The sequence below is a fragment of the Stylophora pistillata genome, chromosome 11 (genome assembly GCF_964205215.1).
Source record: "Stylophora pistillata chromosome 11, jaStyPist1.2, whole genome shotgun sequence".
In the NCBI taxonomy this organism is placed as follows: Eukaryota; Metazoa; Cnidaria; class Anthozoa; order Scleractinia; family Pocilloporidae; genus Stylophora; species Stylophora pistillata.
In genome coordinates this window covers 28,183,419-28,196,285 of record NC_142529.1, presented here as the reverse complement: position 1 = coordinate 28,196,285, position 12,867 = coordinate 28,183,419, and the positions used below count along the sequence as shown (strand labels likewise).

The 12,867-nt window shown below is 39.3% G+C and overlaps 1 protein-coding gene and 1 pseudogene across 2 annotated transcripts; one reads left to right on the top strand and one right to left on the bottom strand.

The window, feature by feature from the left end:
- The first annotated feature begins 676 nt into the window (after positions 1 to 676).
- Positions 677 to 4,552, top strand: LOC148720991 (uncharacterized). Its single transcript, XM_088739212.1, has 3 exons — positions 677 to 1,146; positions 1,403 to 3,041; positions 3,488 to 4,552. The coding sequence occupies exons 1-3, from the start codon at positions 915 to 917 to the stop codon at positions 4,254 to 4,256; spliced, it is 2,640 nt and encodes an 879-aa protein (XP_088595338.1). The 5' UTR covers positions 677 to 914; the 3' UTR covers positions 4,257 to 4,552.
- LOC148720990 (uncharacterized) lies at positions 4,313 to 5,999 on the bottom strand (annotated as a pseudogene). The gene is made up of 2 exons (XR_015993359.1): positions 5,772 to 5,999; positions 4,313 to 5,505 (listed from the first exon to the last, which is right to left on the bottom strand). The product of XR_015993359.1 is annotated as an uncharacterized LOC148720990 (transcript).
- Between the last annotated feature and the right edge of the window lie 6,868 nt (positions 6,000 to 12,867).

Here is a 12,867-nt window from a genome sequence, read left to right as displayed (position 1 = left end):
GTCGAGCTGATTTGTCTTCATTTTTGACAATATAGATTCTATGATAGGTTCCTGCCTCGGTGTGCGGTTATAAAGATAGGAAGTACGCGAGAAGTTTGGGGAGCAGAAAGGAAGTGTTGTACAAGCTCAACGCCTAGCCGAGGTAACTATGGGTTCCCCAGGAGTATGAGATAGAATAAAATAAATTGTCAATCAAGTGTTAATAGCCTTTTTCTGACTACCTTTCATCTCCGATCTCGATTGATGGACTATTTTGCGCCTGCTTGTACTGTTCCCACCTAGCAATATTATTTTTGCCCGCAGCTTTCTTTTTTAAAATAATTTCGTTTGTGAATTCTACGCATCAGCACTTGTGAAATCCATTGGGAGCATCCTTAAGGTCTTCCATGCGTCCCACATCTGACCCTAAGCCAATTAAATCCCATGGTTTTCGTACAAGGTCATGTAGAAATTGGTCGATATTAAGATTCTTAAAACTGCGAGTTTCAATAGAGCAATGCGAATCAGCACGTTCATAGCGTATCTTTATCGTCATAAACACAAGTGAATGATCGCTAATGCAACGATGAACGACACAGAATTAAATATTTTTTGGGATTATTACTTATAGAAAGATAAATCAATGTTCGTCATATCGATGTAATCCTAGTTGGTTCAGAAATCATTTGACTCATAGTTAGTAGAGGGGACTGGTTAGGAAGGTCGGTGAACTTCAAAAGAGGAGGTTATTGTTCGATTTTTTAGAAATCACGTGACCAATACCGTGCACAGCACAGGATTCAACTGAGATGTGGCGCCGGTTGTCACTTGAGTACGGTACGCTGTCTTGTGTTCTTTTCGGTGTTATTATGATAAAAAAAAAAAAAAAAAAACAGTTGTAAATCGTAATAAAGCTACTCTAGATTAAGTTTAAAATGCCTGGCGATAATTGTTCCGTGGTTGGCTGTGGATCGTGCAGGCGATCGAAAGGTATAGGCATTTGGAAACTTCCCGCTCCGAGGAACGAAGTATACAAAAAGTGGAGAGCAGACTGGCTGAATGAACTCACAAAATCAAGAGAAGTAGACAAAGATTTCCAGAAACAAATTGACAGCGATAGAGTCTTTACATGCGAGAAGCATTTCGCTCTTGATGATATAGAAATTGGTAAGTATTCAGACTAAAGCTTGTGTGTGTATGGTGCTTACCAGTATGGAATGTAGGATTTTTGTGCGCGGCACAGCACAACCGATGGTGTATGTGTAGTTAGTAGTTAGTAGAGGGGATTATAAACATCAGATGTGTGTTTATAACTTGGAACCGACGATGTTTACTTTTGTGTTCCGTGATGGCAACACATGTCTTGTACCAAAGCTCTTCCGCCTTTCTTACTGATAGATAAATTATTTAACTTTGCTTTTAGTCGTGTCTTCAAAGATGACCAAGAAAAGACCGAAGTTTGGTTCTCTACCGACTCTGAATATGCCCCAAAAAAGCCACCAAAAGGAAAAGCTAGCGCCACGAAGACTGCTATCGATCGTGAAGGACTTGCCTGAAACCAAAAGAAAGAATGCTTGTTATAGTAACTTTGTAGAACTTTGCAAACGAGTTCATCCTTTGAAAACCCTCAGTGACTGGTCAGTTCAAGAGTTAAATGACAGAATATTGCTGAGAAAGATAAAAAACACCTTTTTGTTGCCAGAAGTTGAAATCATGATAGATGACAGTTTGGGATACACAATTTCAATTTTTGGATGGCTCATACCTGAAGACCATGAACTGTATTCTAGATATTTAAGATCAGTCAGTAATATCACAGTTTCTGACCTTGTGAAAGATGTTGAAAGCCACTCCATATGTCCTGGAGTAATTCCACATGAACTATCCAATGCTGTAATACCCCACATCATCCCGAAATCTGTCGATCCACTATTCGACGATAGTTCATTTCCACACCAGCAGTATTGGAGAATGAGAGGATGTGAAATTTTAACAGAGGATGAGGGCCAGCAGTGTGCTGGTTGCTATGGATATTCACATGAGTCTCGGCTAAAAGAAAGGGCCAAGCAGAACAAACTAGCTAAGCCAGCGCATCTCAATACCCCAGTCTCTAAGACATCTCCAGAACGATTAAAGCTGACTTTGCAGATGCAAAGATTGAAATGTGCAACCCTTGAAAAGAAACTTCAAGAAATGAAACTTGAAATCGAGAAATCAAGTGTTGAGATTGATCATGAACTCAGTAAAGACATGACTGATATACTTGGTCAGGCAGAGATCACACCATTCATGAGCCTATTTTGGCAACAACAAAAGAAACTCCACAACAGCACATCAACTGGTGTAAGATATCACCCAATGATAATTCGTTATTGTTTGTCATTGGCAGCCAAATCACCATCTTGCTACGAGGAAATAAGAAAAAGTGGGATACTAGTACTGCCAAGCCAAAGAACACTGCGGGATTATAGAAACTTTATTCGACCCAAAAGGGGCTTTCATGAGAATGTGATTGAAGAACTGAAAGCATTAACAGACAAGTACTTTGATGTGCAACGATATGTTGTCTTGCTATTTGACGAAATGAAAATCATGTCAAATCTTGTTTTTGATAAGGTCACAGGCGAATTGATTGGATATGTGGATCTTGGTGACCCTGATGTCAACTTTGGAGCTCTGGAAAAACTTGATGAGGTTGCAACTCATGCTCTTGCTTTCCTCATCAGAGGTGTTTGTACAGAGTTGAAGTTCTGCTTGGCCCACTTTTCTACCAATGGAGCTACTTCTGCCCAGATAATGCCATTGTTCTGGGAGGCTGTTGCTATTTTGGAGTTAACCTGTAACCTCTGGGTTATTGCTTCTACTTCAGATGGAGCCACACCAAATAGAAGATTCTACCGAATGCATAAGAGTCTTGATGGAAATGCTGACAAGGATGTTTGCTATCGCACAATCAATTTGTTTGCACCACAGAGGTTTATATACTTCTTCTCAGATGCCCCTCATCTTGTAAAGACCACAAGAAACTGTCTGTATCATTCTGGATCTGGTACTTGTACCAGGTATGAGTTTACAAAACAATTTCAAGATAAAAAGCAAAAGGAATTTTACTGTGCAGGTGGAGAGCTGTTGGCCTTTGCTGTCCCAGTAACAATAGGGGCAGCAGTTACATCCAACAGCCAATAGAATGGTTATGATCAGGGCCCAGTTGTTCAAAGGCCGATTAGCTCTAACCCAGGGTTAAATTTTAATCCAGGTTTCTAAATTTCTCTAATCAAAAGCCATTTTGGGATAATTTAAATTGCCAAATGGGCAATCTTATATCCGTAACTGTTATTGGGACAGCAAAGGACAGCAGCTGTCCATCTACACACAAGAAATCCCATCTGCTTATTATCTTGCATTTATATATGTTTTACATTTTGCTGTTAATAACTCCTTATATGATATTGTAAGTTGGCAATGATTTGCTGCATACATATTAATGTTGACTGATTATTGTTTCCAGGTATATGTGGAATGATGGTCACTACTTATTATGGCAGCACATCACCCAAATCTTTTATCAAGATGCAGAGAATGGCTTGAAGTTGCTTCCTAGAATTACATATGAACATGTTAAGCTGAATTCGTACTCCAGCATGCGTGTCAGCCTGGCAGCTCAAGTGCTAAGTGCATCAATGGCAGCTGTTTTAAGATCATTTGGCCCTCCTGGTACAGCAGGTACAGCGAAGCTTTGTGAAATGTTTGACTCTTTCTTTGATTGCTTAAATGTACGCAGTAAAATTGAACATCAGAGGAATAGAAAACCTTTCCTTGCTCCTTACACATCCACTGATGATCCAAGATTCCCTTGGCTTGAAGATGAGTTCCTTGGATATCTTAAGCAGTGGAAAGAATGCACACTCAACCGACCTGGGAATTTCACAGCCAATGCCAGAAATAGAATGTTTATATCTTGGCAGACATACGAGGGTCTACAGATTACATCCTATTCAGTTGTGGAAGCAACCAAGTTTCTTCTTAATGAGGGTGTTGAATATGTCTTAACTGAAAGATTCTGTCAAGATCCCATAGAAGAATATTTTGGCAGTCAAAGAAAACATGGAAGGAGATGTGACAATCCAGACATCAGAATGTTTGGGTACAATGACAACAACATTCGAATACAGCGATCTATATCATGCCAGTCTGGCAATACCAGGGGAAGGAAAGACAAAAGCAAGGCATGGGTCAATGTGACTGATGACCCTCTTCCCAAAAGAAAAAAACAGTGAGATTTTTAGAGAGTGATTGTCATATGACTGTGAAAAAATAGGCAAACTAATTGATAGTCTGTAGAAAAAATAAGCCCATTTTTTTCTTTTATCTTTGAATTTCAACTTTTACAAACTGATTGGTCTATTTTCTCATGCCTATAATATTATGGAAATCACACTGTCTAAATGCATTGATTCTGATTTAAAGCCACAGCTACAGGAGTACTTCTCAGATCGAAACAAAGAGTAAACACACAAGTAGTACTGAACCTGTTCTTTACTTAATAGATAAAGATTTTGTCTTTCTTATCATGTTTCTAATGTTCTTTTCGTGCATTTTTGCACCAAAGAGTTTATAGTTTCTAACTGAAATTTTTTTTGATCCACGTATAAGGCCCCCCCCCCCCCCGAGCTTATAAGCCCTGAGCTTATAGGCAGAGAAATATGGTATGTATGTTGAAGTTGTCCTAAATAATAAATGATAATTACTAAAAGCAATTCAGTCTAATTTTGCCTTAGTTCCTGTGGAGGGTCTAATGATGTCTTTGCGAAGTGCTTTTGATTTCAGCTGTTTTAGTTTTATCTTGTGTTTCTGTATTATGTCCTTTGCAAAAGAAAATGAGCAAACTTTTACTTCTGTTTCATAGCAGAAGGGTCTTCTAATTTCCCAGCCTTAAGTACAGACATGCTTGCTCAGTTTCTAATAATTTCTTTACAATTGCATGCTTGTTGTAAAGCTTGTGGAGTACAGAACCTCCAATGTACTGTAGTCCAGCTTTTTCTTTATCGGACAGTTTAGTCAATGAAACACACGTATGACTTGCAAGTAATTTCTCTTCAGCACTATGTGCAAGCATGCTGTCAGCAACCTTAGTTGAAAGTAGGGTAGCAGCATTCCTTGATAATCCTTCAAAATGCTTCGCAGAATGCAAAGCAATATTTGATTAAAAAGCAGCATAAAATCTCTCAACGTTTCCAGAGTTGACTAAACGGTTATATAAGTTCTGAATTTCAAAGAATTCTGATGTTATGTTGCAGTTGTAGGACTTGATTCTTTTTTCAGCTGTGGGTACATTTTGCAGTCGCACAATTTTAATTTGGCTTTCTCGACAATCCTTGAATAAGTTTCGACTGTTAAATAGCTCTGTCGTTTCCCTTGGTCTTCCTTTTCGATAACTTTGTGCTTTACAGTTATGTGGCGTTTCAGTCCACTCTTGCTCTTGCATTTCTTGTGGCAATGTTGACATACAATGCTTTCGAGTTGAACCTGTCATCGGTGCAAACAAAAAGTTCGCGTTGATAGCGTTTAGTTAAGAGTTAGCTTTCATTTATAAAAATAAGGATACAATCCAAGCACAATCAACAAAGTGGTCAATAATAATAAAATTGCTGATTAAGATAAGTATTTCGCACTTAGTTCGCAATAAAAAGACGGTTTCAAGCTTGAGTACAAATCAGAATTGATCGAGTGACGGGTGATCTTTTCCTTGCTTACGCTAAAACATTTAATTTTGAGCAGATTTAAACTCTTACTTCATCGGCAGCTTCTTCAAAGTGTTAATCGATTTCTTCTTCATCTAAAATTTCTAAGACAGCGTCGAAATCGTCTCCAAACAAAAATAAATCGATCATGTCAGCCATGTTTATCTTGATGTGTGCACGGTACTGGTCACGTGATGGTACGGTTCAACCTCAAAAGCGAAACAATAGGCCGGCCCTTTGAAGTTAGCCGGCTTTCCAAACCAGTCCCCTCTACTAACTATGTTTGACTCAATCCGTGAACATCAAATATGTTCATTAAATGCGGCGACGTGTGGTTGTTTGACCGCTCGTGCAACATGTCACAATTCAGGCCACCGAGTAGGTAGAAATCGCTGCGTTCTGAAAAAGTTATATCTAAAAGGTTTTCAAATTGATTAATAATTTCTTGTTGGGAACTTGGCGGTCTGTACCATGTACCTATTGAAAAAGGTCTGGAATGCGGTCTGGTTATTTCGATAACAAGACATTCAAGTTGGTCAGCACCGAACTCCTCCAAGACATGGTAATTTACGTTGTTTCGTAAATAAAAACATACACCGCCACCGCATCTCCCGTTGACGGTGCGGTCCCTTCTGAAGACGTCAAATCCCGGTAGATATATTTCTGAATCACCGATGGAACTATCAAGCTTGGTCTCATCGATCGCTAATATAGCGAGTTTTTAACTACCTATAAATATCTTAAGCTCGTCAATATGGCCGAGTAAAGTATTTATATTGAGCGATGCCATAACAAAACCACGGCCAAATACATTTTCCGGCTAAAATAAACACTGAGTAGCTTTTGGTGTCACTGAAAAAAGGCCAAAAGATACGCGAGCCTTCTGGGGGTCTTCGTGTTCAGTTATTTACTTCTTTTTGCGCATTGTTGACAGAAAGGGAAGAGTGGTACTGAATTGCTAGTTTTTAAAAGAATCGTTACCCTCTTTTGGTTCAAAATAAGAAACGATACCCCAGCTAAAACCGCTAAGAGCATTTTTTGACACTTTTACGACACGATTTACAGCTGTATATTGTTGGAGTAGTCAATGTTGCTGGGAGTTCATCATTACAATTTTCCTATAAAGTTGTCATTAGATATAGACATATATATATATATATATATATATATATATATATATATATATATATATATATATATATATATATATGAATTTTCAATGTTATGAAATTTTCTCGGTATTTTGATCTTAAGCTTATGGCTTTATATAAGCTTAAATACAGTTCAGTTTAGGTGCTGATCACCACTTAAATATATATATTTTTTATTTTGTAGTCATTTACTCCACCAGGATTTCCTCCTCCTTACTATTAAGTAACACCCGAAGACTTTATTTAAGCTTATATTTGTACACAGAAGTTAGGATATCCCAGATTTTACTTACGTTTCTTATCATGAAGGTAGCCAGGTTCAGCAAAAAAATTGTAGGCTTTCCTGGTATATTCGCATCCCGACGCCTTCTGAGAAAAACTTTCAACTTCTGCGAAAGAAATATCAGGAAACTTGCTTAAATCTCTGGACTCCACACCTGTGAATATAAGAAAAATGATTCGAGTTCACCCTGAACAACCAGACTGCATTCAAATATGCTAGCATTTTTGTTGTGAGCAAGAAGCCTCCCTCCAACAGAAACTCACCTTCGTGTTCGGTCGAAACAGCTTGGCCACCAGCAGTCGCCATATGATGCAAGGCTATTCTCCCTGAAATTCAAACCAAACTATCACTCAATATTTTTATTCTAAAGGCTTAAATATCCGTGTAAGAAAGCAATAAAGTCGAATGAATCACGGCGATTTTTCGGTAACATTGCCGCCATCGCTATCACTCCAAAAGAGACTGACCATGCTAAAACTTCACGAGTCTGAAAATCGGCCTTTAGTGACTGATTTCAGTCCGAGACTAGTTCAGTTGTATGTAAAGATTTCAAAGAGATATTGTCCTGTTGTTTTCTTGTGACATCATAACAAACAAACGCCTTAAAAAACCTTTAACCTTAGCTTTGTATCCCCTCCGCGAACTCGCCCTTTGTTGGTTGTCAAGGAAAGACTAAATAGCTTGCCCTCCAGTATGGCGTTGCCAAGGGAAAATCGATCACGTGACAGTTTGTTGCAAAAGGCCTATTGCTGTCTTTGTGGTGCACATTTTCTTCTCAGTCGCCGCATTTCTTGGCAACGGCCTTATCCTTGTTACCCTTCACAAGGAATCTTCCCTTCATCTACCGTCCAAACTCTTGTATCGTATTCTGGCCATAACTGACCTGTTGATTTGTCTTGTTAGTCTGTTTGCAACTTATTGGATATCCTTGGTTCACGAACGCTGGAGTCTTTGTCGATACGCAAGGGACGCAGCCTACATAACAAGCTCTGCATTATCTGGAGCGTCTATAATGACGATGATGGCCATCGGGGTGGACAGACTTCTCGCCCTGTTGTTGGGGCTAAGATGCAGACAAATTGCAACTTTGAAGAGCACATATATCATTGTAGCTCCCATTTGGGTTTTATCTCTAATCGTCTCTTTTTCCCCCAGTATTGATATTCGTATAGCCTTTGTGACTGCTACATGGTTATACCATTTTTCCTGGTCATTTTGCTTGTCTCCTACACAAAAATTTCTCGCACTCTCAGAAATCATTATAACGGGGCGGACGCTGACTTCAATCGATTCTTTCGGTCTGTGAATTTCTTAACAGCGCCGCATTGGAGAATGTTTTTTGAGTGACGGAACCTTCAAGCATCTATCTTTCTCAATGGATTTATTGGACTTAAAAGCTTCTAAGAACTGAAACACAACGAGCCGAATAGAGCTATTACTATAAATCTACGCTAATCAAAATGTTTTAACTGGAGCACGCGGAGCGCGCATATATATAATTCTAAACGGCACAAGTATTCTTAAACGTAACAAATCTGTTTTCGATTAAATGGTATACATTTCGGGGTCTAGATAAAGGGAACGAACGATATAACATATCTCTTTCTCAGTTCTATTACAATGATATATTCGACGATCCTTCAATCAATTTCCACTACATGCGCTTCTAACTTACACGTGTGTCGAATGAAAGGTAATGTCGATAGCTAATCGATATGTCACATAAAACAAGGAGGTATTGACGGTCACGCAATCACATCAATGAACGGTATTCGTTAAAGGTAAAGGTAAAGGTCTCTATTTCTCTAAACAACATACGTGTTTAGTTACAATTTTTTTAAGGTTGAAATCAGACAGGCGCCTCTGGCAGCTGTGTTTAGTCCGTAGCGATTTCACCTACCCACCCAACCCACCCCGGGGAGGGCATCCATCACACAGTAATCTCGTGCATGCGAAATTAACGTCTCCTACCCCAACCCTGCAGGAGATGGGACCTCCATTTATTCGTCCCTATCCGAGAAGACTAGAATATCTAAACATTTCTTGATGTTAAAGAAAGGAAGCATATTCTTCTCAATTAATTTTAAGAACCTGAGTGTTGGTCCGGCCAGTATTGAACTCTCGACCTCCTGCACAGCAGTCCGGCGCTCTCTCAATTGAGCTAACCAGGCAGCGGTAATCGTTACAATCATCAAGCTGAAGTGCAAGATCAACTTCAACAACAGCCGATCAAAATAAACGCTTTCAACATGGCGCGATACCAAAAGGCGGTGTACAGTGACTGTAGATACAGTTGGCGTTAGTTTTTTGCTATGCATCAATATTTATAATGGCAGTTGTGATCGCTTAAAGTAAAATGTATTCATCATACGTATTCGTCGTTCGGGAAGTAGAAGCTGTCCTCAAGGTCATTAACTCGACATTAAACTCGTTTCTTTACTGCTGGAGGATTAGCGAGGAAAGGCAAGTAGTAAAGCAGTCTTTCAGACAAGCCATAGTTAGTAGTGGGGACAGAACTCAAACAATTTTTAAGAGAATAGAACATAATTTTAGGATTCTGATCTCAGGAAGTCTCCAGCTGAAGATTGACAATGCTAAGATAGAATCCAAATCAGCTTGTGATGTTCATTTGGTCTCAGCATATAATACCATGTTGTTGGACTCAGACATAGTGGTAGATAACAGCATTGCAAAAGATGTATTGGACCGCATTATTCATTTGTATGTTACTGTGCGGTGTTTTTTACGGGCCAAAGATGTTATACAGAAACACAAAATTCAATGTAAACAAATGAAGACAAAAACACTACGAAAGGAAAGAGCCAGCAAAGAACAAGAAAGGCAGATATAGCTAGAATTAAGAGCCTGCAACAATTTGTCAATAAGTAATTTATCACAAAAGATTAATTTGGTAGCTACAACCTGCAACATATTAAATATTGCTCATTAATGATTATTTTATAGACAAAAATGAGTATAAAGGCTATATGGTTAAAGTATCTAACATAGAGTAACTTATTTATTTTCAGCCAGTCTTCTCGCCACTTCTTGTTTTCTGCGTTTCGCGGCGCCGGTAGCTTCCAGATTCCAATTCCTTTACTTCTCCTACACGTTCCACAGCCAAATACTCAACAATTTTCACCTGGACTTATGTCCACTGACTTGATTAATGTTTTTAGCTATATTTTGAAGGTAAGGTTTCGCTCGATCGCGGAGAAAATCCACAAACTTAAACGCCACGTGACTGTCGAAACAAGCCCGCGGCGCCATTTTGGATTTAAGTGTGCAGGATCATTGTCACTTGACCTCGATAAAATCGAACAATAACCTATCCGACTGAAGTTTGCCGCGTTTCCTAACCAGTCCCCTCTACTAACTAAGGACAAGCACTTTACTGCCCATGGAGTTTGATCCTCTCCTAGCTATACTTATATCAATATGCTTCAAGGCTGAGTCACGATTATTATTTAAGAACGCTCGTTGGATACGGTTATTGTTGCTCGAGGTTTGCCGATAAATACGACAAGTCCTTAAACGGGTTTACAATTTGAGCTGCACTTCATTGTTACTACTGGTTCTGTGTTACGTAAAGCGATAACATCCTAAAATTAATTTCCGGGGCGAGATTCTGCAATAAAAACTTCCATTACCGGTAATTATCACGGAACCTTTCAATAGTTCATGGTGTACGGTATTAAGGAATTAAATGAACATCTTTGTAGCTATTTTTGGGCCTTTTGGAGCAGAAAGCAAATACTAAATTTCCCAAAGAATCGTTCGTAATAGCGAAAAAAAAGATGTACTAACTGACTCCAATGAGAAAAACATTTTGACATCTTTTAGACAAACAATTTGGATATATCAACAAAGTTGAAATGGTAAATTGGCCACCGTAATGATTACAAAAGCTGACGTTTCGGGCGTTAGCCCTTCGTCGGAGCGAATAGAGGAATTGTGGGTTGTGTGTGCTTTTAAAGGCAGAAAATGGAGCTACGTTATTGGTGGGTGCATGGCAACGAGAAAAACATGAATAAATTAGTGGAATGAAAAGCGTTCATTGATCCCTGTGGGATTTAGACTGCCGGTTTGAAAGATGAGCTTTTGTTCAAGATTTTTACGGCTTTCCGTGCCACCTAAGTGCAAGGAAAGACCGCAGATTGCCATATGTTGCTGAGAATGATTAGGTAAATTAAAATGTCTAGCGACTGGTTTCGATGTGTCCTTGTCATTCCTTTCCACGTCTCGAAGGTGTTCTCGGAATCGGTCACCTAGTCTTCTGCCTGTTTCGCCGATGTATATCTTTTTGCACTAAGTGCAAGTTATGCAATAGATTACATTAGCGGAGGTGCACGTGAAGTGATCGGTGATCTTAATGGATCGTTTAGGTCCCGATATTTTATCAGTGTTGTGAATGAAAGGACACGTTTTGCATCGTGCACGAGCGCATTTAAAAGTGCCTGGTTGCTCATTAGTCTGAAAAGAACTTCTGACCAAAAAATTGCCTAAGTTTTTGTCGCATTTGAATGAAATGAGCGGAGGCTGCGAAAAGATAGTGCCTGTCTCTGGATCGTTTTGAAGTAATTTAAAGTTTTTAAGAATGATGGATTTAACTGAGTGGTTGTGAGGGTGAAACGTGAGAGTGAATGGAATGCGGTCGGAATCTTCCTTATGCGACGTTTGTAGTGCTGAATGTCGATCAATAAGTTGAGCGCGGTGGTAACCCGCTTGAACGACGGAAACAGGGTAACCACGTTTATCGAAGAACTGGCACATTGACTCTGATCTGTGGTGAAAATCAGAATCATTACTATATAAACGACGAAGTCTTAGAAACTGAGAAAAAGGAATGGAATTCTTAACGTGAGATGGATGAGAAGACGAATATAACAAGTAATTATGCAAGTCTGTAGGTTTGTAACACACACTAGTGCATAAACCGTTACCTTCAATTGAAACTTTGACGTCTAAGAAGGATAAAGAATTGTCAGAAATTTCCCAAGTATATTTCAGAGCCGGGTGAAAAGAATTGACTGCAGTTATGAATTGAGTGAGCTCCTCTCTGGTAGAGGAGGTAGCGCCGATACAGTCGTCGATGTAGCGACCGTAGAGTTCAGGTTTGGACCCGTTGTATTGGCTGAAAAATTGATGTTCGACAAAACCTACAAAAAGATTCGCATACCTAGGTCCCATTTTGGTGCCCATGGCTACACCATTGGTTTGTTTGAAGAAGTTGTTTCCGAATGAAAAACAATTGAGTGTGAGCACTAGTTCGGCTAAGCGTAGTAGTGTTTCAGATGTAGGTTCCTTAACAGTACGTTGATCAAAAAAATGTTTAAGAGCCAGAAGGCCTTCGCCATTAGGAATGACAGTGTAAAGAGACGTAATGTCCATGGTGAAAAGAAGTTTGTTTTGGCCAAGGAAATTAAAGTCTTGAAAAATTTGAAGAGCGTGTTGGCTGTCTTTCATATATGATGGTCAAGTTTTGACGATGGGAGCCATAATTTTGTCTAGATAGCTGGAGATAAGTTCGGTAGGGCAACTGCAAGCCGAGACAATAGGCCGACCCGGGTTGTTAGGTTTGTGAATATTAGGTAAAAAGTAAATACGAGAGTTCTAGGAGTGGTTATGATGAGATTCTTTGCTGTGGCCGGCAATTCTTGTTTAGTTATGAGTTGGTTGATCGTATTCTTGACGGAGTTTTGATTGCTGGCAG

What these genes read in the sequence shown, in the direction of transcription:
- LOC148720991 (XM_088739212.1), top strand. Translation starts at nt 915, where the DNA reads ATGCCTGGCGATAATTGTTCCGTGGTTGGCTGTGGATCGTGCAGGCGA. An exon ending in TCTTGATGATATAGAAATTG is followed by an intron (nt 1,147 to 1,402) that starts GTAAGTATTCAG and finishes CTTTGCTTTTAG; the next exon opens with TCGTGTCTTCAAAGATGACC. An exon ending in GGATCTGGTACTTGTACCAG is followed by an intron (nt 3,042 to 3,487) that starts GTATGAGTTTAC and finishes TATTGTTTCCAG; the next exon opens with GTATATGTGGAATGATGGTC.